At 50.7% G+C, this 27958-nt stretch overlaps 1 protein-coding gene across 1 annotated transcript in view; it reads right to left on the bottom strand.

Annotated features, from left to right (window-relative positions):
* Window positions 1-21281, bottom strand: part of MMEL1 (membrane metalloendopeptidase like 1) — a 35550-nt gene extending 14269 nt beyond the window's left edge. Inside the window, exons 1-8 of the mRNA XM_043924222.1 lie at window positions 21072-21281; window positions 5522-5599; window positions 4754-4813; window positions 3304-3465; window positions 3052-3132; window positions 1179-1274; window positions 681-799; window positions 134-199 (exon numbers count right to left, since the gene is read on the bottom strand). Of these exons, the coding sequence (XP_043780157.1) occupies window positions 134-199; window positions 681-799; window positions 1179-1274; window positions 3052-3132; window positions 3304-3465; window positions 4754-4813; window positions 5522-5599; window positions 21072-21225 (816 nt within the window). The 5' untranslated portion in view covers window positions 21226-21281. The remainder of the gene's footprint in view (window positions 1-133; window positions 200-680; window positions 800-1178; window positions 1275-3051; window positions 3133-3303; window positions 3466-4753; window positions 4814-5521; window positions 5600-21071) is intronic.
* Window positions 21282-27958: the final 6677 nt, after the last annotated feature.

Raw genomic sequence — 27958 nt, 5'->3', positions numbered from 1 at the left:
GGGGCAGACACACAGGGAGCTGGGCCTCAGGGGGCCCTCAAGTGACACGCAGGGGGCACCCGGAGCAGAGGGGGCAGGCAGGAAAGTGCCGGGGGTACGGGGCTGATCTAGCATCGGGCAGCCCCTGACTCACCTTCTGGTTGTTGCCCTCCTTGAAGTAGTACTCTCGGGATGGCATGCCCAGGGTGGGTTGGTCTATCTGCAGACAGAGTGTGGGAACCTGGGCACGGAGCCAGGTCCCCAGCTTCGCCCCTCCCCCAGACTGTGCCTGGCAGGAACCTGAGCTCCATGTGGAGTGCTTGCAGGCACCAGCCCCAGCTCCTGCCCTGGGCTGGCCTGCGGGTGGGCTGAGGGTAGGCCTACCTGCAGGGCCTTGGGCACCCTCTCCCGCCCCCCAAAGTGAGGGCACATTCCACACGGGTCCTCTGTGGCCTTCTAGCTGTGGCCAGTGGTAGCTCTCTGAGGTCACACTTTCTGAGCTGGTGCCAAAGGTCTGGACAGAGTGTCCCGAAGACCAGCTCGGCACATGGGCTTACTCCTGGTCAGGACCTGGGTCCCAGAAACCCAGATGGTCGGCACCGGTCCCCTGTGCTGCAGGTGTGGATGAGCGCAGGGCCCCGGAGCACACCAGGCCCACCCGGCCCTGCGGAGCCCCGCCTCCCCGGCCCCCTGGCTCGTACGTAGATGATGTGCCGGCTGGAGTTCTGGTCGTCGTTCCAGATGAAGAGGTCGATGAGCACCCGCCGGTTGAACTGTGCGTTCATCACGGCCAGCTGCTGTTCCAGCTCCCACTGGGGGCCTGAGGGTCAGGGCCTCATGCTGGAGACCCGCCGGCCTTGGGGTCTAGCCCAGCCCCTCGTCTGATGGGGAATCCCAGAACTCGGGGGTGTTGGGGACCCCAGCTTGTGGCAGCAAGCACACCAGTGGGCCTTGGAGGGGGGTTGGGGTCGCCCTTCCCCACATTGTCCACAGGGAACAACAGTGAGGGAAGCAGAGCCTGCCCTGAGAGCTGGAGCCCTGGGTCTCTCCTTAGGGCTCTGGAAGGGATGCCACTCTGTAGAGCTGGAAGGGACCAGCTGCCCAGAGCCCACTAGCAGCTGCTGCACACTGCCCAGCTCAGGCCTAGAAGGCCTCGGCTCCAAGGAGCCCCAGGCCCAGGGCCACCTGCCCTGCCTTACCTACGCTCTTGTTCCACTTGTCCATGGCCACTGGCCAGCCTCCCACCACCTCTAGGATATTCAGCAGGGGCTGTGAGTCTCGCTTCTCTATCTCACCTGAAAGGGGAGGGAGCGGTCACTCACCCGATGCCCGGGTGTGTGTATGTGTGTGACACCTGCTGCACACCCAGGTATGCTGATGCCCAACACTAAGTCCGACCCTCCCTACATAGACTCTGCAGAGTGGGACATGTGGGGCCCTGGAAAGAGCAGAGACGGGACACAGGCGGGGAGGGGCCCAGGGTTGATGAAAGCCAAGGTGCCACCAGGACAAGGGTATTGGGGTCTGTGACCCAGAGCAGGTGGAACTCAAGAGGCCCAGGCAGCACTCTGGGCAGGGGTGGGGGACCAACTCGACGGTGGGGAAGCCCTCGAGCCCTCCAGTCCCAGCATCGAGTGGTTGAACTGCTGACAGAGCTCGACACACAACCTCCCAGTGTGTGGTGGTTCAGGAAGTTTGGGAGAACCTGGGTCAAGAATCAGTGTAAGTGGGAACAGAGAGGCCTGTGGAGTAAGCAGAAACTTCGGGATGGGGAGGGACTGGCCAGTCACTTGATCTGGACGGGCTTGAGAACCGGCTGGTGGGGGAGTGGTCCGGGGGGAGGGGGGCTAGGGCCTGGGGGAGTGAGAAGTATGGTATCCCACGTGGCTGGTGAGGGCACACTGGGTTTGCTTTCTTGGGTCCCAAGCTGAGAGCAGGTTCAAAACTTAGGGAATCCTGGCAGTCTCAGGCTGGTTGTGGCAAGAGTCACCGGCTTGCTGGGCTAGTTCCCACAGGTGATGGACTGGCCACCAGGCTGCAGGCCGTGGGTCACACCTGTACTTCTATACTCAGTCTGGCATTGTCCTTTTGGATATTTGGTCTCTCAGGTCAGAAACTCTATACATGTGGGAACCCAGGACACCTCCTTCACCTGGCAAGTGCTGGCCAGACCAGATCAGGTGACCTCTTGTTTCCATGGGGAGGAGGGAGTGCACCAGCCAGGGGTTGCAAAGAGACACCCAGATAATGCTGGGGTCCCCACAAGTCCCACTCAGCTACACCAGGAACAAGCTCCTCCTTCCAGAGACCTCGGGGAAACAGCCAGCCTTGAACCCTGGCACTGAGGAGCTGTCCCCAGAGCAGCCAAAAGCATGAGCTAGGCTTGAAAGCCCCAAGGCAGGTGGCCAAAGGGAGATGGTCGGAGGGGCCCAAGTGTGTGAATACTCCTAATAGGGACCAGCGCCCCGAGAAATCCCCCAATACCCCCCCAACATACACACAGGCATACACATATACACACAAATCACACAGACACACAGATACATATACATACACACACACAAAGACACACACACACATATACACACAAGCATACAAAGACACACACAAACACATATGCCTATACACACAAAGACATACATATGCATATGTATACAGAACATGCACACATATACACAGACACACACTACACATATCCACATATATGTGTACACACACACACACACAAATGCATAAATACACAGACATACATACACCAATACACATTCAAACATATACACACACATTCCTACACATGCATATATACACAAGCACACACACAATAGACATACATTCGCATCTATGCACACACATGCATCCCTCACTATCTCTCTACTGCCTGAAGATGTGCTGCCCACAAGGGTCAGGGTGTGAGCTGGTTCTGAGTAGCTGGCAGTCAGCCCATGCTCACAGGAAGCCTGGACCCTATGGTCAGGCAGTAGGGGCACACGGTCCCCCCAGATGAGTTTGCGGTGGTGCCCTGTCCCTTGCTCTGCCGAGGGTCCTGGCAGGGAGGCCCCATTGGCCACTCACTCTCGTTCATGCAGGAGCGGTAGAGCACCTTGGCCTTCTGCACGGCCGGCCGGTCCTTGGAGGTGGAGTTCTCCAGCACCGCTGCGGGCAGAGAAGCCGAACAGAGGCCTCAGGTGACTGCCGGTGGGGGGAGGATCAAAGTCCTAGCCCAGGGTGAGGCTTCATCCCAAGGGACTCCCTCTCCCCAGCCCGCTGGGTGAGGAGGGCTCTGCTGGCTGTCCCCCTGCTCCCCGTGGTGGAGGCTGTGCTCACCTTTGAGGATGATCTCCAGCTCGTCCCGAAGGATGTCGAAGACGCTGTAGCGCGAGTTGGTCTCAGGGATCACGTGGCGCCGCAGCCAGCCCCCGCACGCGTACTGGTAGAAGTCGTCACACGGCTCCATGGACGGGTCCATGTTCTGGAGGATCCTGGCAGCTGTTCGTCCCCAGAGGGTGCGGAGGGAGAGGGGGGACCCGGTGTGGATGGCCCGATGGGCGGTCAGATATTCAGTCACAGCCAAGTGCCCTCAGGAGCGTTAGTCACCCTGGGACCTCAGGGCGGTTGGAAGCAGGGGCTCCAGCTCTAGTGTGTGTTAGTCGCTCAGTCGTGTCTGACTGTTTGCGATTCCATGGACTGTAGCCCCTAGGCTCCTCTGTTCATGGGATTCTCCAGACAAGAACACTGGAGTGGGTTGCCATTTCCTTCTCCAGGGGATCTTCCCAATCCAGGAATTGAACCCAGGTTTCCCACACTGCAGGCAGATTCTTTACCGTCTGAGCCACCAGGGAAGCCCCCAGATCTAGGGACCCCAGTTATCAGCCACACAACCTTGGACCCCTGTGACCGCTCTTATCCTCCCCTTCCACATCTGCAAATCTGTGATGCCGGTGGTCTGGGCCCACATGACTTGCAGCAAGTGCTCGACGGTGGCCCTGCCCCAGAGCCCTTAATGGGTCACTGTGTCCGTGGGGGATGGTGGCTGTCATCCACTACGGGGCTTCATTTCCTGTTGGAGGGCTGTCTTTGTCCCCAGAACCCCAAGTGGCAGGGACAGTGGTGGGATGCTTTCAGCCGGGCTGGCCAGGCTGGACCCCCACCCAGGACCCTCCCTCACCTTCTGCTTTACGTGGCTGGGACCTTGCAGGAGGCAGCACTACACGGGTCTCTCCACGGCCCCAGTGTGGGCTGAAGAATCACATTTCTGGGTTTTTACACTAGTGTTTCTTTGTACCCTTTTCACTGTGTTTTATCTGCAAATAGCTGCACGTGGCACCCAATTTTAAGATGAATTCCTGGGAGAAAACTCGAGAGTGTGTGTGTGTGTGTGATCTTCTTTCTGTAAATGTGAAAAAGAGCATGTGGGGTCCCTGTGCTAGCTTCGCTGTGGTCACAAGGGCCTCAGTGGGCAGGGAGCGACTTCCTGGGCAGCACAGCGGGTGAGACACCCGCAGAGGAGTCCCTGCCTGTGTTCACAGCTGGGTCTGCCCACCAGCCCAGCACCGTGTGTGTGTGTGTGTGTGTGTGTGTGTGTGTGTGTATACGTGTATATATGGGTTTATGTGTATATGTGTAGGTATGTGCATGGGTGTATATGTGTGTATGTAGTGTCTGTGTGTATGTGTATATGTGTGTGTGTGGCTCCTCCTGGCCTTGGACAGTGCCTACACCACCATCACCGCCACCCCCCTACCCGGGGCAATGCTCGGCAGGGAGGCGGGCTTACCTGCCATCACGCAGCCAGGGGTGGTGCAGGTCTCGACCTTGTCCTTGGGGGTTCTGATCTCTGCAGGTAAGGAGCAATGAGCGTGAGTGCAGGACGAGGACGGTCAGGTGCCAGTGGGGCAGGCAGGGGTGGGCGGGGCACCCGTGGGGTGGGGACGGCTGAAGTGGGCAGGGTCAAGCTTCAAAGTCATCCCACCCCCTTGTGGCCCAGCCTGGGCCCTGAGGGCATCCTCCCCGGGTTGCCCAGGCCTGGGCCTTAAGTGAGGGTAAGCTCATTCTGGCTTGACCCCTGCAGTGACCCTGGAACCCCTTTACACCCTCTGAGCCCCCTCTGAGTGCTGAAGCCGGACATGGTGCCCTCCACCCTGTGGCCCAGCCATCTCCCACCCATGAGCTGTCACCTCCTCCAGGCAGTCTGCTTGTGCTGCCCTGTCGCTGCACGCCCCTACTCTCTCCCTACTCTCAACCCCCACCATCTGGCCGTGTCCGTGGAGCAGCTCCCAGTAGGGCTGCAGTGTGACTCCTGCCGGTCCCCAGGCTTGGGGAAGCATCCTGCATCTAGCAGGTGCTCATGACTGCATCCTTACCACTGCCTCCCCCCACCTCCCGGACACTGTGTCCTGGGCAGGACCACACCCTCCTGCTGCACACTCCAGCTTGCAGTGGAACCCGGACTGGCTATAGGCTCCCCGGCCCTTGCTGGTGGCTTGGCCCACGGGGGTGCAGATTCCTAGCCCCCTCCCCGTGTTGAGAGGGGAGGCAGGGCTACCTCGGGGTGCTCGTTTTACAGTGTTCTTCTCTTCCTTGGAGAAGCAAAGCCGGCTAGAAAAGAGTGGCAGCGGCTTCCCTGGGGAGAAACACAGCACTCAGCTCTGGGGTGGTAGGGCCTGTCTGGGGCAGTACAGGCATTCTCCTGCGGCATTGGGGGGTGGAATCGTGCATGGGGTGGTGGCCCTTGCCCGCTGTAATGAGGGCAGGTCATCAGTCAACCAAGACAGGGGCCCCAGCAGAACTCAAATCAGTGGAGGGGGTGGAGCTCCCCTGGCTTGCCAGCCTCTTTCTCTGGGCCCACCTGCCTGGTGCCCCCCTCCCACTGCCGGACCCGTAGGGGTCCTGAGGCAGGACCTCTTCCCCTAATGAAGTGCCTTCTGACATCCTCCTTGACCGGGGGATCATGGGCCTCACCCAGGTCAGGGTGGGCAGCTTCTGGAGTCTGCTAAGGCAGGGACAATGCACTCCTTTAGGGTGAAAGGATGTCCTCTGGGGGGGTGGTGGGTAACTTCCTGACCCACCCTCCACACCCTCAGCTCCAGTTCTACCACTTTTATTGGCAGCTGAGAGTGCAAAGCTGCCCTCCATCATTTGTCTACTGCGTGGGAGGGACCACTGCTTGGTCAGCATCGGCCTGAAGGGGTTGTGAGAAAGACAGGCCAGTGGCAGGAGGGGGTTGATCAGGTCCAGGGAGAGTACCCACCAGCCCTGGCCACCTTCCCCACCAGGGAGACACGCAGAGGGCCTTGTCCAGGTCAAGGCTGAGGGATACAACTATGGGGGGTGCAGGAGGCCCTGGACATTCTGGTGTCTCCTGGGGGCTGTGATCTGGGATAGGGGTAGGGAGAGAAGTTTCCCTGCCATCTGTTTCTTTGTCCGTGAGTCCAACTTGTGTTAATATTATCAACCAGTCCTGGTGCTGGACCCCGGAGAATCAGATCTAAGGCCCACACAAGCCCTGCCCTTAAGGGGCCCCCGGTTCAGTGGAAACAGGAGATAAGTGATACATAGATTGAGGCAAACGGTTTAAAAGCAAATCTGAGCTTTGGAGATGAGGAGGACAGTCTCACAGATAAGAAACAGAAATGCAGGGCTGAGTGGGTGCAACATCTGTCTGCCCCATGGGCATGTGCCAATTACAAAAACCCACAGGGCCTCCAGACAAAGGCCATGCCTTTGTGGAAGAGTGGACTAGTTATCTGAGCTCTGGCCAAAGAGACAGTGGTGAATTGGGGGTGGCAGGGAGGACAGGGAGGAAGAGGCCTTTGCTTCTGATTAGGGCGTGGATTGTGGCTCCCACCTGAATAAGGACAGCAAGCTAGAGAAGCGACACGAGAATTTTAGAAAGCAGCAGAGAGCTGAAGACATAAAGAAACCCAAATGAATTCCACAAAGAGCCAAGCCCTCCCAGGACCAGAGGGACCTGTGGCTATTTCACCTGTGCCTGGGGCGGGGGAGGGGCAGGGGGAGGAACATGCCTCCTACAGAGTGGAAGGATTGGTAACAAGCCCTTTGCACCTGCTGGGCAGAGAATCCACCTGCAAAGCAGGAAACACAAGAAATGCGGTTTTGATCCCTGGGTCAGGAAGATCTCCTGGAGAAGGAAATGGCAACCCAGTCCTGTATTCTTGCCTGAAAAATCTCACAGACAGAGGAGCCTGGCGGGCTACAGTCCATGGAGTCCCAGAGAGTTGGACATGACTGAGTGACTAAGCATGCACGCCTGCATTGCACCTGCCCTTGGGCTGGTGGGAGGGATACTGGGTTCCAAGGAGCCCCTGTCATAAGGCTCTGTTTCTTTCTCTGGGGCCTCCCCTGATGCACTGCAGTGATGCAGATGAAGGCAGGGCCAGGGCAGGAAAGCTGGGAGAAATCCTCCCCCATGAGGAAGCAGGCAACTGTGACCCATAACCAAGAAAATAAAAGCCCAAAGTGGATTTGTTGGTGAACAGATACCAGAGTTATTTAACTTATTTAACTTCTATGCAGAGTACATCATACAAAATGCCAGGCTGGATGAATCACAAGCTGGAATAAAGATTGCTGGGAGAAATATCAACAACCTCAGATATGCAGATGATATCACTCTAATGGCAGAAAGTGAAGAGGAACTAAAGAGCCTCTTGATGAGGGTGAAAGAGGAGAGTGAAAAAGCTGGCTTAAAACTCAACATTCAAAAAACGAAGATCATGGCATCCAGTCCCATCACTTCATGGCAAATAGATGGGGAAAAATTGGAAACAGTGACAGATTTTATTTTCTTGGGCTCCAAAATCACTGTGGATGGTGACTACAGCCACGAAATTAAAAGATGCTTGTTCCTTGGAAGAAAAGCTATGACAAACCTAGACAGTGTATTGAAAAGCAGAGACATTTCTTTGCTGACAAAGGTTCATATAATCAAAGCTATGGTTTTTCCAGTAGTCATGCATGGATGTGAGAGTTGGACTATAAAGAAAGCTGAGCACTGAAGAATTGATGCTTTTGAACTGTGGTGTTGGAGAAGACTCTTGGGAGTCTCTTGGACAGCAAGGAGATCAAACCAGTCAATCCTAAAGGAACTCCAACCTGAATATTCATTGGAAGGACTGATGCTGAAGCTGAAGCTCCAATACTTTGGCCACCTAATGTGAAGAGCCGACTCATTGGAAAAGACCCTGCATAGTATACACTCTCTGGTATAAAGATCAATGCAACAAAATAGAGGATCCAGAAATGAACCCACACAAATATAGTCAACTGACATTTGACAGAGGCACAAAGGCAATTCAATGGAGAAAGTGTAGCCATTCAATAAGTGTTTCAAAATGAACAACTGGATGTTCAAATACAAAAACAAACCAAAAAAAATTAGACACAGGTCTTATGCTTTACACAAAAATTAACTCAAAATGAACCATAGAGATAAATATAATATACACAGTTTTAGCATTTCTTGAAGTAGACAGGAGAAAATCTTACATGACCTTGGTGATGACCTTTAAAATAGGACACAAACTGTGGTCCAGGAAAGAAAATACTTGACAATTGAGACTTAAAGAATTAAACTGAGAATTAAGAATTAAAGTGAAAAACTTCTGCTCTGTGAAAGTCTTGCTAAGAATGAAAATATGAGCCACAAACTGAGAGAAAATATTTGGAAACACACATTTGATGAAACACTGGTATCCAAAAGTTACAAAGAACTCTTAAAACTCAAAAGTAAGAGAACATAAAAGATATGAAGACACCTAACCAAAGAAAATATACAGTTGAAAAGCAAACATATGAAAAGATGCTTAACATCATTTTTCATTAGGGAATGTACATTAAAACAACAGTGAGGTAACATAACAGACCTATTTGAATGGACAAAATAAGCAACTGATGATATCAAATGCTAGTGAGGGTACAGAGCACTGGGAACTCTCACTCATTGCTGGTGGGGATGAAAAATGCTACAGTTGGAACTGTTGTCTTAGAAGACAGTTTGCCAGTTTCTTACAAAACCACAGACTTACAACATGACCAGCAACTCCACTCCTAGGTGGCTACAGAACTGACTTCAAAACTTACATCTATGCAAAAACCTAAATGTGAATATTTACAGCAGCTTTATCTATAACTTCAAAAAAACTAGAAGCAACCCTGATGTCCTTCAATAGGATAATGAATAAATTGCATTATATTTATTGAATGGAATTTTCATTCAGCAATAAAAAGGAAAAAGCTATCAAGTCACAAAAAGGTGTGAATGAATCTTAAGTTGTATATTGCTAAGTGAAAGAAGCCAGATTGAAAAAGCTACATACATTGATTCCAATTATATGACATTCCAGGAAAATAAAGCTATAGAGAAAGTAAACAATGACTGCCAGGGATTTGGTAGAAGGTATGAAGTAGAGGTGGTACTGGTGGATGCAGGAGAGGTGAAGCACAGGGAAATTTAGGGCAGTGAAACTATTCTTTCTAATACTGTAATGGTGGGTATGACATATTAAACACTTGCAAAACCCCACAGAACTTTATACCAGAGAGTGTAAACACTGATGTATATAAATTTTAAAAAGACCGTTTAGAAGGTCATGAGACCCCAGGATGAAGTGCAGCATGAGAATTTAAATATATCACAGTGAGTGCAGTAACCTCACTGAAAGGGGTGGGAGCACAACATGCTGAGCTCACTCACCTTGGAAATGAGTAGATTCCACAAGACTGAAGGCAAAAGAGCTGTATGCAGCACTGTGCTCTAGTTGATAAAGTTCTCCCCCATGGGAATACATGTTAACAATTCTGAAACCATAATATGAGTATGTTGGAATTGAATAAGTAGGCAAGTAAATAACAGAAGGCCAGGTGCATCAATGCTGCAAGAGGAGTTACAGATAAACAAGGAGAGGGGGCAGAATGATCCTTGTGGTCATGGAGTAGAGGTGGGGACATCAAAATAAATTCATGTTTAGCTTACATACACTGACAGATACATATACAAATGTTTATAGATAAAATGAAAGACATTAGCCTACAGATTCCAAAACTGCAATATATCTCAAGTAGGACAAATACAAAGAAACTGCATGTAGCAGCATTAAAATCAAACTACTAAGAACTACACAGAGAGAGAGACATTTGTAAAGGCAGCCAGAGGAGAAAAAGACTTCAATTCACGGGAGCTACAAAAAACAGTGGGTCTTCCCTGGTGGCTCAGTGGTAAAGACTCTGCCTGCCAATGCAGGAGATGTGGGTTCAATCCCTGGGTTGGGTAGATTCCCGGGAGAAGGAAATGGCAACCTGCTCCAGTATTCTTGTCTGGGAAATCTCATGAACAGAGGAGCTTGGTGGGCTAAAGTCCATAGGGTTGCAAAGAGTTGGACACAACTTAGCAAATAAATGACAGCAACAATAAGATTAATGGCTGGCTTCTCATCACAAATAATGTTGGTCAGGAGATGAGGCAATGAACCTTTGAATGGATGCATGAAGAAAACAAACTATCAACTTAGAATTCTATATTCAGCAAAAATTTAGTTAACAAGTGAAAATGAGATAAAGATATCTCAGGTAAAAATAGACAGACTTTGTCTCCATTACAGATGCACTCACTACAACAAACATTGGGTTGGCCAAAAAGTTCATTTGGGTGTTCTGTAGCATCTCACAAATGAACTTTTTGGCCTACCTAATACTAAAGAAAGGATTCCCACAGGAAGAACAGCTAACTAGTTGGGAGTACAGGTTTGTGGGAAGGAATGACCATGACCAGAAAGGAAAGCACAGAGTAAATGGGGTGAATGAAGCATCATGGGGACCCAAACAGTGCATCTGTCTGACCTGCTGTCTGTCTAGTCAGACAAAACCAGAACCTATGACCAGCACTGTGGAGGTAAGTTCATTTCTTCTCCATGCTATGTCCCTCTCTCATTTCCTCCACTGCATTCCCAGCACAGGCTGCTGTAACTTTCTGAGTGGGGAACATTCCTGGGGTAAGTTCATGTGATGCTATAGCTCAAGAATTGCCCGAGGATGCAGTGGGATATTGACAAAATGTTTTTGAAATGGAATAAGGCAAGACCACTGTGTTTGTGCACATCACCTTTAACTTACACCACCTCATTTGTGTCACCACCTCCACTCGCCTAATGAAAAAACCAGCCGGCATGTGAGGTCATGCACCTATGGCCAGTCACTCACTAGTGAGTGGGCAAGTATGGCCTTCCAGCCCCCATATTCTCATTCAGAATCTGTTCTTCTGAGCAAGAGAAAAAGCAAATCAGCAAGGGCTTGACACAAAAGCTGAACAGGAATGAAGTCTTCCTCTAAATCTAAAATAGGATCAATGGACACAAGCAAACAGACCCTCAAAAGGGATATTTCCCCATGGATTCCAGAAAGAAGTAGCCTTCCTTATACCAAATTGACATGTGTTCTTTGTTCTTTTTTATATATGCTTGAATAACTTCTGTAATATACCAATTATTTTCATACAGACTCTCTACATTAAAAAATAACTAAATTTTCCTTTGAATGATCTGTTCTCCTAAAGGTTGTCCTTGATGTGAATAATTTGTTACCTCTTTCTGTTTCTCTGCTCTTCCTGTTTCTGTCTCTATATCTAACAAAAGAGGGCAAAGAAGAACTTTATTGGGTGGAAAACAACTGTCCTCCCTGGAGAATGTATACTCCCAGGCTGATTGTCATGCAGGTATGGAGCATGAGTCTACATGATCCTGTGTCAAGGAAACCTCAAGCTGAGAAATTAATTTTAGGCTGGTAGTGTCTCCAGGTGCCTGATGGAGATAAACACACATATTCTCTGGAGGAAAACTTAGCTCAAGTAACAAAGGATTCTCACAGACAAAGCCAATTTGAACATGGTCTTAGGTTTATGAAAAGACCAGCTTCCATGAGTGAGAAACAGCTAACAGCAGGACTAGAAACCCAAGGATTCATATTTTGGGATTATCTGATCCAGAATGTGTGGAGGCTGGCATCACGGGTCCCAAACCTTGACATCTCTCTGCCTCTATGCCTTTGTAGTTGCTACTCCCGAGGAGGCAGAAAATATGTCCTCCCTCCCTTCAGTGTGGGTTTGCCCCTGTAGCTTTGGTAATGATGTGTTCCAGTTCTGAGGCCAGGTCCTAAGTGTGCTCCTACTTGTCTCCATGAATTTGTACATGGAGAAGGACGTGCTTGCTTGTCCTCATAGGAAGATGAAGTTCATGGTACAGAGCTGCCCTAGCCGAGCCTGACCCACATTAGGTGAGCTGCCACCAACCCACTGATGAATGTGTGTCGTGATAAATAATTGTTGTTTTAAGCCCCTGAGTATGGGGGCAATTTGTCAGGCAGCAGTAGCTAGCTGATGTAGAAATAACTCAAGTATGTTTGAAACATTAAAAAAAATAGAAAAAAATCAATTTGGAAAAGAATCACTTGGAAATTATAGAGATAAAAAATGTAATTGTTGAAATTAAATTTTAAAAAATCCAAAATGGATGGGCTAGTGGGAGATACAACAGAACTGAAGACAGATTTAGTCTTCAGATTTAGTAAATTTGAAGTAGTTCTAAAGAATTTACCCACAATGTGGGGCAAAATCAAAGAGATGGAAATTTTTCTTTAAAAGATATATGAAAGGTAGAGTGAGAAAAATTGAGTGCATACATAATCAGAATTTAAGAAGGAGAAAAAAAGATTACATGGTAGCATGTGTATGCACTTGTGCTAAGTCGTTTCAGTCATGCCTGACTCTTTGTGACCCCATGGACTGTGGCCTACCAGGCTTCTGTCCATGGAATTCTCCAGGCAAGAATATTGGAGTGGGTTGCCATGCCCTTCTCCAGGGGATCCTCCCTACACAGGGATCGAACACACATCTCTTATGTCTCTTGCAATGGCATGTGGGTTGTTTACCTCTAGTGCCACCTGGGAAGCCACAATATTAAAAAGACGGTAGCAAAAAATAAATAAATAAATAAATAAAATAAAAAGACAGTAGCGACAAGTTTCCAAAATTAATAAATGTTATTAATGTTCAGATTCAAGAATCATAACAGACCCAAAACAGAATAAATAGAGTCCCATAGTTAGGCGCCTCATGGTAAAAATGCAGGATACCAAGGGGAAAACAGTTCAGTGAGGAAAACAGTTCATCTGACAAGAAGGACAACTCATAACAGCAGCAGCGGAAGTCAGAGACAGTAAAGCTAAATCTTCAGGATACTAAGTCTGTAGGTCCAGATTTTTTAACCAGTTAAACTATTACTGAAGGATGAGTACCAAATAAAGTCATATTCAATTAAACAAAACTAAGGTTTGCAATTGAAAAGAGTATTTCAAAGCTGTGCTCCCAAACCTGCTTGATCACAGGAAAGGCCTAACATGCTGGTTATATATAGTACAGTTTCAGAGTTCTTACTTTATAAGATTTCTTGGTTTTGCCCAGATGGAGGCCTATTATGGACTAAATGTTTGTCTCCCCCTCCCCACTCCTTATTAATGTGTTGAAGCCTTAACCCACAATATGACTGCATTAGGTGATGGCAGTCAGGAGGTGATGAAGGTTAAATAAGGCCATGTGGTGGGGTCCTGATCCACTGGGGCTGGTGCCTTATAAGAAGAGGAAGACACCACAGAACTGACCCTCTCTGCCGCATGAGGGCATAGTGAGAAGGTGGCTGTCCACAAGCCAAGAAGAGTCCTCACCAGGAACTGAATTGGCTGGTACCCCAACCTTGGACTTCTAGACTCGAGAACTTGGAGAAATAGATTTCTGTTGTTGAAGTCACCCCAACTATGGTATTTTGTTATGGTGGCCCAAGCAGTAACAGTTAGGACCAGACATGGAACAACTGAGTGGTTTGAAATTGAGAAAAGAGTATGACAAGGTGGTATATTGTCACCCTGCTTATTTATCTTCAATGCAGAGTACATCATACAAAATGCAGGGCTGGATGAATCACAAGCTGGAATCAAGATTGCTGGGAGAAATATCAACAACCTCAGATATGCAGATGATACCACCCTAATGGTAAAACATGAAGAAGAACTAAAGAGCCTCTTGATGATGGTGAAAGAGGAAGTGAAAAAGCTGGCTTAAAACTCAGCATTCAAAAAACTAAGATCATGGCAATCCATCCCATTACTTCATGACAAATAGAAGGGGAAAAAGTGGGAACAGTGGCAGATTTTATTTTCTTGGGCTCCAAAATCACTGTGGACAGTGACTACAGCCATGAAATTAAAAGACGCTTGCTCCTTGGAAGGAAAGCTATAAGAAACCTAGACAGTGTATTAAAAAGCAGAGACATTATTTTGCCGACAAAGGTCTATCTAGTCAAAGCTATGGTTTTTCCAGTAGTTATGTATGGACATGAGAGTTGGACCATAAAAAGGCTGAGTGCCAAAGAATTGATGCTTTTGAATTATGGTGTTGGAGAAGACTCTCGAGAGTCCATTGAACTGCAAGGAGATAAAACCAGTCAATCTTAAAGGAAACCGGTCCTGAATATTCATTGGAAGGACTGATGCTGAAGCTGAAGCTCCAATACTCTGGCCACCTGATGTGAAGAGCCCACTCACTGGAAAAAAACCCTGTTGCTGGGAAAGAGTAAAGGCAAGAGGAAACGGGAATGATGAGAAGGCAAGAGGACAAGATGGTTGGATGGCATCACTGACTCAATGGACATGAGTTTGAGCAAGCTCTGGAAGATGGTAAAGGACAGGGAAGCCTGGTATGCTGCCGCCCATGGGGTCACAAAGAATTGGACACAACTTAGTGACTGAACAACAGCAAGTGGATTGAGATGGGGCCAGAGGTTCCTGGGCAGACAACTGCCCCAGGTTCCTCTGATTATCAAGCAAGTTCAGCAAACGCCACCCTAATCAGCGCTCCCCAAATTTAAGTGCAGAGGATCCCCTGGGGATTAGGAGCAGGTCCTCATTGAGCAGGCCTAGGGTGGGCCCTGAGTTTCTGAATTTCTAACAAACCCCAAGGTTACACACTGTCTGTGGACACACTGTGAACAGGAGACTCCAAAAGCATGTACTTCAGAAAGAAGGAAAACTACTTCATAAGGTGGAAACCACGGACTTATCCACAACAATATGTGATCAGGGTGGAGGACAAGAAGAGTAAAACTACTCTAAATGCTTGTGTTATTTGGGAGAAACATGAAGATATTGACTAACTGAGTAAGTCAAATATGCAAATAAGATTTAAGGTATATTAGTTTAGCTTTCTGTTTATGACATCAAATGCCACAATAGAACATCATTCCCTTTGTAACAATAGGAAAATAGTCTACAGAAATCAATACTTTTCTGGAGACCTTCTAGGATATGCAGAGGTCAGAAGGGGACCCAGAAAACAGAGTGACAAGCCCCACCAAGCAGAGATGGGACTGTTATACCTTTGACAGGAGGAGTAAGAGACGGTCACCATACAAGTGACAAAGTAAAAAGAAATCTGCTAACGTTTTAGTGAATTCTTTTTTTAAAGGTCTGAAATGTTCTTTTTAAAACTATTTATTTTTGGCTGTGCTGGGTCTTCGTTGCTACACATGGGCTTTCTCTAGTTGTGGTGAGTGGGAGCTACTCTTTGTTGAGGTGCACAAGCTTCTCATTGCAGTGGCTTCTCTTGTTGCAGAGCACTGGCTCTAGGCTTCAGGAGTTGCGGGACGTGGACTCAGTAGTTGCGCTTCCCAGGCTGTAGAGCACAGGCTCAATAGCTGTGGCACACGAGCTTAGTTGCTCTGTGGCATGTGGGATCTTCCTGGATCAGGGATTGAACCCATATCTCCTGCATTGGCAGGTGGATTCTTTACCACTGATCCACCATGGAAGCCCCTTAAAGTGTTCTTGAAGGCTAAATGTGAGTTAGCCAGTGTGGAACAGCTGGAGCTTCAACACATGGGGATTTTGCATTTATTCACCAGCTATTTCCATGAACCCTTACCAGGTGCTGATGAGAAAGAGTGGGGCAGTTCTCAGGAGGCCAGAGAGAGTCCCCCTCAGTGGCACAGGCATGCAGGAGATTATCTGCTTCTGCCGCAGTGCCTGCACATTGTGTCTCATGCTTGCCTGGACTTTCCTCTTGTGGGAAGCAAGAACTTTACACCACTGAGAGGAAGGGCAGTAAACCTTCTCACCCTCCAGGGACCAGGTGAAAATCTACTGGTCTGGAGGAGAGTCTGATGTAAAAATCCTCTGCTCATGGAAGAGGCAAAGGAGAGCCTTGTGGGCCCAGGATCTTAGCTGAGGTCTGCTGCTACTAGGTAAGTGGGAGGGGACTTAGGGAGACAGCAAAGTTTGATGGACATGGGGATCAGGGCAGGGATGCTGTGACAGCTCCACTTCAAGACTGAGCCTGGGCCAGGACACCAGAGCTCCCCCACCCCTTGCCAGCATAAGCCAAGCACTAAAGAGCAAGGGCCACCTACCACCTGTGGAGGGACAGAGGCACAGAGGAGAGAGAGACACAGAACTCTGTGTCACACACCTCTAGGGACTGCTGATTGCTGAGGCTGGAGCAGGAGCAAAGTGGGGCCAGAGGTTCCTTCTCTAAGCACAAGTAATCATCACTCACTGCTGGAGAAAGGTGAAGTCTGCAGGGCACCGAGGGTGACAAGGGTGAAAACAAAACCCCAGATCAGCTGCCTCCTGACTAGATGGATTCAACCACTCACACTAAGACTGACAGAACAGGTGTGCTTATTTCTGGGTACAAGTACTATTTACTCCAGTCTCTGCTCTTTCTTTAGATGTCCAGCATTCAGTAAAAATGTGTGACACAGAGACACACATACACACAGGGAAGAAAAAGCAATCCACTACCATGAGATAAATTAATCAATAAAACTAGACTCAGAGATGGCTCAGATACTGGCATTATCAGAAAAGGACTTCAGAATAATTATGATTAATATGTTAAAGGATCTAATGGAAAAGGTGGATAATATGCATGAACAGATAAGAAATTTCAGCAAAGAGATGGAAGCTGAAAAGTGGAAAATGGGAAACATCAGAAATATAAAGCATGTTATTAGAGATGAATTTAGGGTTTCTTTAACTGGCTGACCAGTCCAGTAGATACAGCTGAGGAAAGAGCCAGTGAACCTGAAGATTAATTAGGGTCAAACTCTTCAAATTGTATCACAGAGAGTAAAAGAATGAACAAAATCTGAACTGGGCATCCAAATACATGTGGGATAATATCACACCATCCTACAGACATGTATGCAGAGTCTGAGGAGGGTGGAAGAAGCAAGAGAAAAAGGAGAGTCCTTAAACAAGATTGCTATTAAAAAACCAAAAATAACAAGGAAAGGAAATATAATCCAGCTAGTCTTCATACCTCAGCTATGAAAAATACTCAGTCAGTAAAACTATTGTAGTGATGAATATGGATTTATCAAAGGCAATGATGTAGTTATACTGGGACCATAGAAGCCTGGGTGGCTTAAGAAGCCAAATCTGCCTCCCATTTGGGATGTCAATAATAATACTGATAGAGGATCAATGACAAATCTAACATTCTATTACAAAATCTGATCCTAATATCATGATAGACATTTTTCTAAGTGTTTTTGATGTATTAAATCATTGAACCCTCAAGTAAGCCTCTAACTATGTTATGTGCCGTTTTACAGATAAGGAAACTGAAGCACAAAGGTGTGATGAAAACCCTCCAAGGTCACATAGCTGGGATTTGGGGAGGCTGGCAAGCCTACCAGGCTGTCAGACTTTGGAGCCTGGGTATTAACCACAATCTTATAGTGCCTCCCTGTGATATAGCAATGAGAGTAGAGAGAGAAGAGTCCAGAGATGAAGTTTAGACATTCCAGTCCAGGGATTGGCAGTATTTTTCTGTAAAAGGCCAGATAAGTATTTTAGCCTTTGTGAGTCACATACAGACCCTGTCTCACCTACCTGATTTAGCTCTTGTAGCATGAAAACATCCATAGGCAATATCCAAGTGAATGGACACAGCTGTGTTCCAATAAAACTTTATTTAGAAAAACAGGCAATGGGCCAGAGGTATCCAACCTCTGCATTAGACAATGAATATGACAGCTTCTGAGGAGCATAATCCCAGGATGGGCAGGAGTATAGGCCTGGGACTGTATTTGTTACTATAAATTTTATTTTAAAAAGTTGCTTTTATGAAAAAGGCTTATCTATAACTTTTGAAAAACATATTAAAATGAAAAAATCTGAGATAACCTTTAAAAGGATTAGAAATATAAAACTTTCAAGCTAGTTAAGGTAAAATGGAGTGAAAAATAATAACCCAATCCAACAGAAGGTGAGGAAAAAAGAAAAAAGGCATTGAAGCACAAAATTACACAATAGAAAAAAACATACATTTTTGTGTGAATAGACATAGTCTAAATCCTCCAGGTAGAAGACAGAGAATCCACCTATACATGGTTCCAAAAGACACACACGTAAAGCTAAAGAGACAAAGCTTCAAAGAAAAAGGATGGAGGAAATAGAGAGCAAATGCTAACTCCGATCAGATAAAACAGAATTTCAAACAAAACATAATAAGGCAAAAGGCATAGTAAGACATAAAGAGGCACTACACCATTATACAGACTTCCCTGCGGCTCCGCTGTTAAAGAATCTTCCTGCAATGTGGGAGACCTGGGTTTGATCCCTGGGTTGGGAAGATCTCCTGGAAAAGGAAAAGGCTTCCCACTCCAGTATTCTGGCCTAGATAATTCCATGGACTGTATAGTCCATGGGGTGGCAAAGAGTCTGACACAACTGAGTGACTTCCACTTTCACACCATTACACTGAGTGAAGATACACTGATTCTAAATTTGTATCCGTATAATAATGTTGCTTTTTTTTTTTTTTTTTTGGTCATGCCCTTGGTACTGAAAGCATGGAGTCCTAACCACAGGACTGTCAGGGAATTCCCTTAATGTAGCCTGCCAGTGCAGGAGACTGAAGAGACTTGTGTTCGATCTCTGGGTTGGGAAGATTCCTTGAAGAACGGAATGGCAATTCACTCGGTGTTCTTGCCTGGAGAATCCCATGGACAGAGGAGCCTGGCGGGCTAAAGCCCACGGGGTTGCACAGAGTTGGACATGGCTGAAGTGATACAGCACACAGCACAGACAGTCTTAAAACAGGCAATTTAATACTCGACATAACTACAAGGAAAATTGAAAGTTCTCTAGGGCTAAGTTTTAGTACACACATCTTTCAATAATTAAAAGATCAAGAAAATGGAAAGAAGCAAATATATAGATTTGATTGACCTAATAGATGTACTAAGCCTCATCTGTGTCTCCACTTTCACCTAATGGTGATTGGGTGTATTCCACATGCACATGTGGATTATTTACAAAACTGACCTTGTATTGGCCCTAAAACAAGTCTCAGCAAATACCAATGAATCAGTATCACGTAAACCATGGTTTCTGATGAAAATTCAATTAAGTTAGAGACCAATTACAAAAGGCAACTAAGAAAAAAATCTCCATGTATCTAGAAATTTAAAAGAGAGATTTCTAAGTAATTCATGAATCAATGAAAAGAAAAAAAAAAAAAAACAGTGGATGAGAAAGTACTTAAGAATAAATAATAACACAGCATATAAACCCTTCCACAGGCTCTATCAGGACCTGAGGCAGAGACTGGCTATGGGTCATTTGTGGGGGTAGGGGAGGACACAGGAGCCCTGGAAGATACCCCACTTGTATTTAGGGAACCAGGCGGAGGAGGAAAGGCCGTTACAGTCAGGGTGGGCTCACACTTCTCAGTACTGCCTGGATGAGGACTGGGGTGGGGTGGGGGGTCAGCCCAGTCCCCAGGAAGCCCCTCAGCTGGGTTTCTGCAGCCCAGTAGCTGTGAACAGAGGTTCCCTGGGGTCCCTCTGAGAGCTCTGTGATGCAGTGCTCATCTACCCTGACAGAAGACCCAGGGTGGCCAGAGACCAAAGCAGCTGGCAGGGTCCAGCCGGGCACCTGGTCAGGCAGGAGCAGCCCTGGGGGGAGGGGGAATGCCCACTACATCTGGGGGTGGTGCCCACTTTTGGTTCAGAGAAACAGCACTGCCCAGCAATGTCTGGATGGTCCCACAGCAGTGCAGGTGGCTCCGGTCAGTGAAGGAACATTCTAGTACAAAGACTGCCACTGCCCTATTGTTGAGGGTGCTGGGGTGGTGGTGGAGATGGTGTCTTTTCCTGCAGATCCTCCTGAGTCCTGAGCCCGCTGCCCACCCATCCGCCTGCAGGAGGAACCTAGAGCACCTCCCAGCTGGTGTCCACCCATTGCACATGCCCCTTGGGGCAGCAAGGTGCTCCAGTGGGGACAGTTGGCACCCCAGGGCTTGACCTGGGCTACCTGGTGCCCAGGTGCAGACACGTGAGCGCCTCCCCTTGTTTCCCATGCCTCGTGACCCCAGGAGGGGACAGTTTGGGCTCTGTGAGTGGGGGTGTTCCAGCAGGGCGTTCTCGCTCCCCCACCTCCCTAGGACCCCAGCCTGCTCCCACCCTCCCCTACAAGGGTCGAAAAGCAGAGCCTGAGACGCCAAGAGGCCGGGAAACCCAGGCCGTCAGGGGCCGAGGAGGAGGATCCCAGCGAGGTCCCTGCTGGCGGAAGCCAGGGAGGCGGCAGGTGAGCGCGGCGGCCGGAGGATGCTGCTCCCCGAGTCCCAGTGCCGGAGCGCGGGCTCCTGCTGCTGGGCCGGCCGGGAACTGCAGCGCTCTGTGCGGCAGCGGAGGGGAGGGGGCGCGCGGATGGGGCGGGGGACAGGGTCTACCGCTTCTCGGAAGTCCGGCAGAGGCCCGCCGAATCAGAACCAGCCTGGTGCCAGCCCGCGCCTGGGCAGAGCCTTCCAGAAAGGGCCCCGGTCCCCACAGGTCAGTGCCCCTCATCTCCAGGCTACAGCAGAGCCGGGCCGCCCGCGGTGCCCCGCGCAGACCCCGCCTGCCCTGCTCGTCAGGCGGGCTCATCCGAGTGGGCGGGCGCGCAGACCTTCCGGAGGTCGGGTGCGGACGAGCGCAGTGAGCAGGATGCCCATGACCCGTCCGGGGGAAGGGGGCGCCCCCACTCACCTCTGCTGTCGGCGTAGAGGAGGCCCAGGGTGACCAGGGCGCCGGTCACCAGGAGCAGCAGCAGCAGCAGCCCCGCCTCCAGGAAGCCTCGGTGCTTCTGCCCCGAGCGGCCGGCGATCTCCACCATCCCCACTGGGCTCTCGGGCTTGCCCATCGCAAGTCTCTAGACGGGGAAAGAGCACAGCGGAGGAGCCCCAAGGCCAAGGCAGGGGCGGCGTCCACCCGGGGTGGGGCGTCAGGGCAGCGGGGGCTGGGTGTGGCGCTAGGGAGGCCCTGCCCGAGGCTGGAGGGTGCTTGGCCCTTTTCTCCATTCCAGGTCCTGCGCCTGAGGGCTCTCCTCCCTCTCCCAGGGAGTCTGAGTGCCGGAGGCGGCCCGGGATGGGTCAGGCCCGGCCCTGGCCCATTGACAGTCCCTTTTGGAGGTTGGCCTCTCTAAGTCTGCTTTCGGGCAGAGATTGGTCTGGGGTCGCTCAGCTCACAGCTTGGGGTGGGCACGCAGGACCCAGGAGACCCAGCTCCCAAGCAATCGAGGGGCTTCTGCAGCGGATCCTGCCTGGGGCTCTTGTCCCGATTTGGGGGATGTCCTGGAGCTGTGGGCCCCCTGCATCAGGGACACCCTCTGGGAGATGGCTTGGGCCACTGGGCTCCCTGCTCACTGTTCCTGCCTGGAGCCCAAGGGGTCTAGGGGGAGGCGAGAGTGACTGTGGTGACCAGGTAAGCCAAGACAGGACACGGCAGGACAGCTTCAGCAGTTGTCCCCCCACCCTGTCACTACAGAGGGGATGCCTTCTCCAGCCAGCCAGGTGGTGACAGTCAGGCTCCGAGCAGCATGGAGGACACCCTGGGCTGCAGCTGTGGGCAGGAGAGGGTGCACTGCCCGGGTCAGTGAGGACAGTTCACAGAGGGCTGCATGAGTCCCCCGTGCATGTAAGTGTACGTGTGGATGCACGTGGGTGTGTGTTTGAGTGCATGGGATGAGTGTGTGAACATGCACGTGTGCATGTACACATGTGCACATGCTCCTGGGTGTATGTGTGTGTGTGCTCATGTGCACGCCCCTGTTGCTGGCACTCAGGGCCCTGACTGAGAAAGGTGCCTGGGTCCCCGGGGAGAGTGGGCTGCCCTCCCAGCTTCAGTCCTCACATGAGCTCACACTCCTGATGTCAGGACTGGGGCCCAGTCTACACCAGCACAGAGGACAGACCCAGTCTTGCCTGCTGGCAGATAAGCGTGGCCTGAGGCTGCCCATGACTGGATTAGCTGTTCTCAACGCCAACACGTGTCCAGACTCACTGTGGGGTGAGGGGTGGAGGGTGGGTCTCTCAGCCCTCTGACGTCACTGCCACACAACCCAACCAGGGAGGAGCAGCCAGGCCTCCATCACTTCTCTCTGCTCCCTTCCCCTTCTGGAAGTCCCTGCTTGAGGTCCCCTTCGCCAGGCCTCCCCCAGTCTGGCCCACCCCCAGACCTGAACTGCTTCACCACCTCATCTGTGGTTCAGCCTCTACGGTCCTTATTTCTATTCCCATTGCCCACCTCCCCATTGGGGGTGTCAGTGTGGGGGTCACAGGGCTCCTTCAACCTGGTCCCGAGGACCTAGGTGAGTGCCCATGACCCTGGAGGCATCCACTGACTTGAATGAATGAACCAAAGGATGAGTCAGGCTGACTGATCTGAGCCCAACTTAGCACCTGTGGCCCTGGTTTTGCCAGCATCTTCTCTGATCAGATCTAATGAGTCTACTCATCACTCAGTTAGTCCACTTTACTGTGTCCTGCTGACTCCAGGGCTCCGCATAACAAAGATAGGCACACAGTAAAAACTCTCACTGAGGACTGAGGACAAAGCCAGGTGCCGACAGGGAGAGAAGCTGGGGACCCCACCTCCCCAGAGACACGGTCATGGCATCTTCAGGCCTCTGTAGCCAGCTGGGTGGACAGGGGTCCTTACAGGAGTTGGGGGGCTGTGCTGGGCTGCTTGTCTGTGGCCTGAACAGTGGGCTGGTGCTTGGAGGGTGTTCTCCTGGCTGCACTGCCCAGGAAAGCTGGCCCGGCAGTCAGGCCCCTCGCTCGGCTCACCTTTGGGTTACTCAGAGCGGCCACCACAGACATGTCTCAGAAGGCTGAGTCAGGAGGGCTCCCGGGGTGGGAGACAGTGGCTCCAGGCGGGGCCAGGAGAGGCTGGTGGGGCTTCCGGCCTCCTTTGTGATGCGAGCATGGGTTCTCTGGAGGCGACCCCCTCCTGCTCACAGTTGGCAAGTTCCATCTAGGTTTGGTGTGGGGGAGGGGCCAAGAGCTGCTCAGGGGGCTCTAGGCTCCCTGCTGAGCGAGCGAAGTCTCTCGAGGCTGAGGCTCCCGCCTCCTGCCTTTCTTCCATCCTTCCTGTCCCCTGGGTTCAAAGAGGCCACAAGGCTCCTGGGAAGGAAGGCCAGGCCCTTCTCCTTACCCTGCCCACCTTGGCAGAGAGGTTGGAACCAAGAACCACCCTGGTCACGGGATTCCTTTCTCTTTTGTCTCCAGGGAGGGCCCAGTGAGGGTGGTGGGTTCTGGGGGCCTTGCTGTGCTGTGAGGGGAGCAGGCATCCCTGCTCATCATGATGGGGTGGGGGTGGGGCCGCCAGGGAGGGTCCCCACTCTGAGACACTGACCCCCAGAAGGCAGGTGGCCCTGACTGGGGGAACAGGAGAGGGCCTCCGGGGTTGGCAGGGGCACCCCAGTGCTTCAGTGTTAGTTAGGCACCCCTGGCCGATGATGGGGCCAGAGTTGGGGGCTCTGGGTAAAGGAGGCCCCAGTCAGAACCCAGATGTCTCTTCTCCAGGCCTGACTTGGTCACCAGCATGGTTCTGCTTCCATTTCAGAATCTCACAGATGGAGGGATCCCCTTGGGCTCCTGGGATTCTGTAAGAGTGTCCAAGCCTGGGGCCAGGCCACAGAACCAGGGATTTGGGGTAAACAACTGCTCACTCCATCCCCTCACCAGAAGACCCACCCTGGGTCCTGTTGGAATGTTCCAGTCCACGTTCAGGTGGTCTCTTAGGTTGGCCCCTGTGCTGGGGGGAGGGCCATGCTTCAGGGACTCAGATTCCAGAAACCAGCCCTAGCCCCCAGGCAAGGCTTGTCTCAGCCTCTGATTGTCCTGGCAGACCCCCAACCAAAGGCCCAGAGACACAGCCTGAGCAAGGATCTACCCAGGCTGCTGGTCTGAATGGGGACAAGGCCAAGGTCAGGGGACTGAGAAACAGGAACTGCCCTTCCCAGGAGCCAGGGCTGGGTCAGGGTCCAGCCTGCTGGCTAGAGATTCCTTTCCAGAGTGTGCTGGCTCTGGGGACCCATGCTCTGTGCCGTCCAACCAGAGGTGCCCCCCTCCCCGACCCAAGGCCACCTGGATGGTCTCTGGAGCTGAGCTGCACTTTCCCACTCACGCTGCCCCGTTCAGGGTCCTCCCTGTCTGTAGCTCTATCAATGAAAGAAATTGCATGAGCAACGGGCCTGGGCCCTGGCCTTGCCTCATGGTGGGCACTGCACTGAGGCCAGCAGGTTCTGGGGCAACCCAGCATAGTGGTACTGGGTGCCCTCCAAGAGAATCTGGAAAAGGGGGGCCCACAGGCTAAGGAGCTACAGACCTCCAGCCCAGTTCCTGGATGGGCCGTGACTTAGCTGCCTGGAACACAACCCCCCCAAGGTGGACTTTAGTCCTTTCTCCTAGATGAGCTCAAGGGCCAGTGCAGGCTCCCTGTCTACTCCTCCCCATCTCTTGGGCAGTAGATGTGGGAGGTGGAGGTCTGAGCCCAGCCTTAGCTCTGGGGTTCAAGGAGGCAGCACCTTCATGAGGGCAGGGAGTGGGTGCCCCTTCCCTCCCCAGTCCTGGGACCAGGGCAGGTCTAGAGGGAGTAACCTCTGGCCCTGGGGCTGCCCTCAGACCCTGCAGACACCTGCCCTTTACTGCTGGGTCCAGTCCTTCCCTGCCCCATGCCCTTGGGCTGGGCGGTTTGGGGCAGGTCCTATCCTCTGCCCGAAGCCCAGCGTCCCCTGGCAGGCATGTTTCTGGGCCTCAGCCTGGCGGGAAACAGACCTTCCCTGGGTCTGCCCACCCACATTCCAGGCAGGCAGGAGGTGCCCCGCTTGGAGAAGACAGGCTGGCTGGAAGAGATTAAGTATTTCGAAGCAGTTGGAGAGCTGAGCTGAGAGCTGGGCCTCTGGGAGAGCCCCGAACACTGTCCTGCTTGCTGCCTCCTGGAGTCAAGTGGCAGGCATCCTAGACAGGAGGAGAGGGCGGGGCAGTCTGACTCTGCCCCAGGTCTCCCATCACCGAGCCCCGCCCCCAGTGCCAACAGCTGGAACATCAGACCCCTCCTCTATAAGATTTGTCTTGGAGTCAGACAAGAGGACAGATGTGTGGTGCCTGGCACAACTGTGTGGTTGGGAAACACCTGGCGGGGGTGGGGGTGAGGGGCAGGTGCAGAGGAGCTGAAGGGTGCACATGGTCGCTGACAGCCCATGCGGAAGGGCCAGTCATCTGTCTTGGAACTCAGGCTGCTACTTTTGTGATCCCTAGTTATTTTACTCCTGTATTCCTGATGCTAGGAGACTGAAGGCTAAAGGAGAAAGGGGCGGCAGAGGATGAGATGGTTAGACAGCATTACTGACTCAATGGACATGAGTTTGAACAAACTCTGGGAATAGTGGAGGACAGAGAAGCCTGGTGTGCTGCAGTCTATGGGGTTGCAAAGAGCCGGACACAAGTTAGTGACCAAATTAACAACATAATTGAGACCCTCATAACTAACTGTTCTTTAAATTCTCACTATTTAAATCACGTGTGTGGTTTCTGTCTCCTAAGTGGACCCTGATGACACATGAATTGGCCACTAGGAATGGCCCCAGGAGGTGCCCCCAAACATGGAGTTTGGGAACCAGCCTGGTTGTATCCTTGGGCCTGACCGTGGGACTGAGTGCCTGGGAGACGTGACTCATGGCAGCGGCTTTAGGAGTGACCGAGCCACCACCATGCTCACTGTCACTGTGAAGTGACAGCTGAATCTGGGCCCAGGGAGCGAGGGCTGCGTGCTGCTATGGTTGAGTGGCCCTGAGGCCCCTGGTGTCCTGCACACTCACGTGGGGACGACAGGAGCGCAGGTCTGGGCTCAGCTCCACCACAGCCCTGAGAGGCCCTCCTGTCTCACAAGCACAGGGCTGACAAGGCTGAAAGACAGACACAACATCTGCTCCTGTGAGTAGTACAGTCAGTGCTGGGACTTTCACAGCCTTGCCAGGTTTCTTAGGAGAAAGTTCAGGCACTGATAGGGAAGGAATGGGACCCTGAAACTAGGAATGTGATGTCTGGTTGGCCTCAGATGGGGCTGAGAACCTCAAACCCCTGGGGCCTCTGAGCCACTCCCATGTCCAAGGAGACAAGCCCCTTTCACTAAAAACCCTGCGAGAACCTCCTGTGGACCAGATACTTAGAAAGAGGCTGCTCGTTCTACTTGACATCCATAGTTAGCCCCCAGACCCACAGGTAGGGTCCAATCTCTGCATGCTCAGGGCGGGGGCGAGTACCCAGAATAAAACAGCTTACAGTAATGGATCCAAACAATTTCCAGACACAATTAATGGACACCGAGAATCCTGGGGATTATGTGGGGACAGGTCAGGGGTGGCAGACCGCAGTGGAGGGAGCACAGCACTAAGCTGGGTTGGCTCCATTCACATGGGTGCACCAGCCATAGATTCTGAATTTGTGTGTTGGCCATGGGCTTCCCTGGGGTTCAGCGCTGAAGAGTCCGCCTGCCAAAGCAGGAAATGCAAGAGACATGGGTTGGATCCCTGGGTTGGGATGATTGCCTGGAGGAGGAAATGGCAAGGAAATGGCAGTAATTCCAGTGTTCTTGCCTGGGACATCCAAGGGACAGAGGAGCCTGGTGAGCCAATGAAGCTGAGATGCCAGAACCTCTCCTGTGTAACGTAGAGGAAGGAACCCAAGGGCGCAGGGAGGTGACACATTGGAGAGGACTTATCATGCGTGACCCGTGCCTCTGATACAGCCCCTGGTATGGCCACAGAACTTTTCTTTCTTTAAGTATTTCTGTGGTTAACTATACAAACACATTTCCTGGTTTTGAAAAACCCTTGCATTCCCATGTACGTTGCTGTCAAACGTTTTGTTGAATTCAGGTTTGTTGGCACTTCATTTAGCGTTTCTGAACTGATAATTTGTAAATGAAATGGGTTTGTGGCTTTCATTTGGTTGAGATTATGCTTTCTAAAAAAAAAAAAAGAAACTTGGAAGGGAACTATATTTGGTATTTTGTAATAAACTATAACGGAAAAGGATCGAAAAAAAGAATATAGATATGTACATATATACGTGTAACGGAATCTCTTTGCTGAGCCCCAGAAACTAACACTGTATTGTAAATCAACGATTCTTCAACAGAAAAAAATAACTTGGAAGCTTTTCTTCTTTTTCTTGGCTGCAAAGGAGTTTAAAGCAATTACGAGCTGACTGTTCTTTAAAGGCTGGCAGATCTCCCCGACACCATCTGGAACTGGAGCTGTTTTGGGGGAAGCTCCCTAACCACCTTCTCTTTCCCTCCATGATAATTGTCCTGTGCAATTGTTACATGTACTCTGGAGTCAGTTCAGTTAAATAATATTTTCCTAGGAACCAACACGTTTTATCCAGGTCTTCAGACTTATTTGCATAGAGTTGAGAAAAGTGATGTCTTATGATTCTTTAAATTTCCCGTTTGTTGTTTTTACTTCTAAAAATTTTGTGGCTTTGTGCCTTTCCTGTCTTTGAGATTAAGTCAGCTACTAGTTCATCTGTTTGATTTTTGAAGAAGTGTATTTTGGATTTTTGAGTTCTTTCCCTTTTCTATTCCTAATT

This window comes from Cervus elaphus, chromosome 14 (assembly GCF_910594005.1).
Source record: "Cervus elaphus chromosome 14, mCerEla1.1, whole genome shotgun sequence".
NCBI lineage: Eukaryota > Metazoa > Chordata > Mammalia > Artiodactyla > Cervidae > Cervus > Cervus elaphus.
Note: the sequence above shows the minus strand (reverse complement) of the source record. Positions and strands in the feature narration are given on the sequence as shown.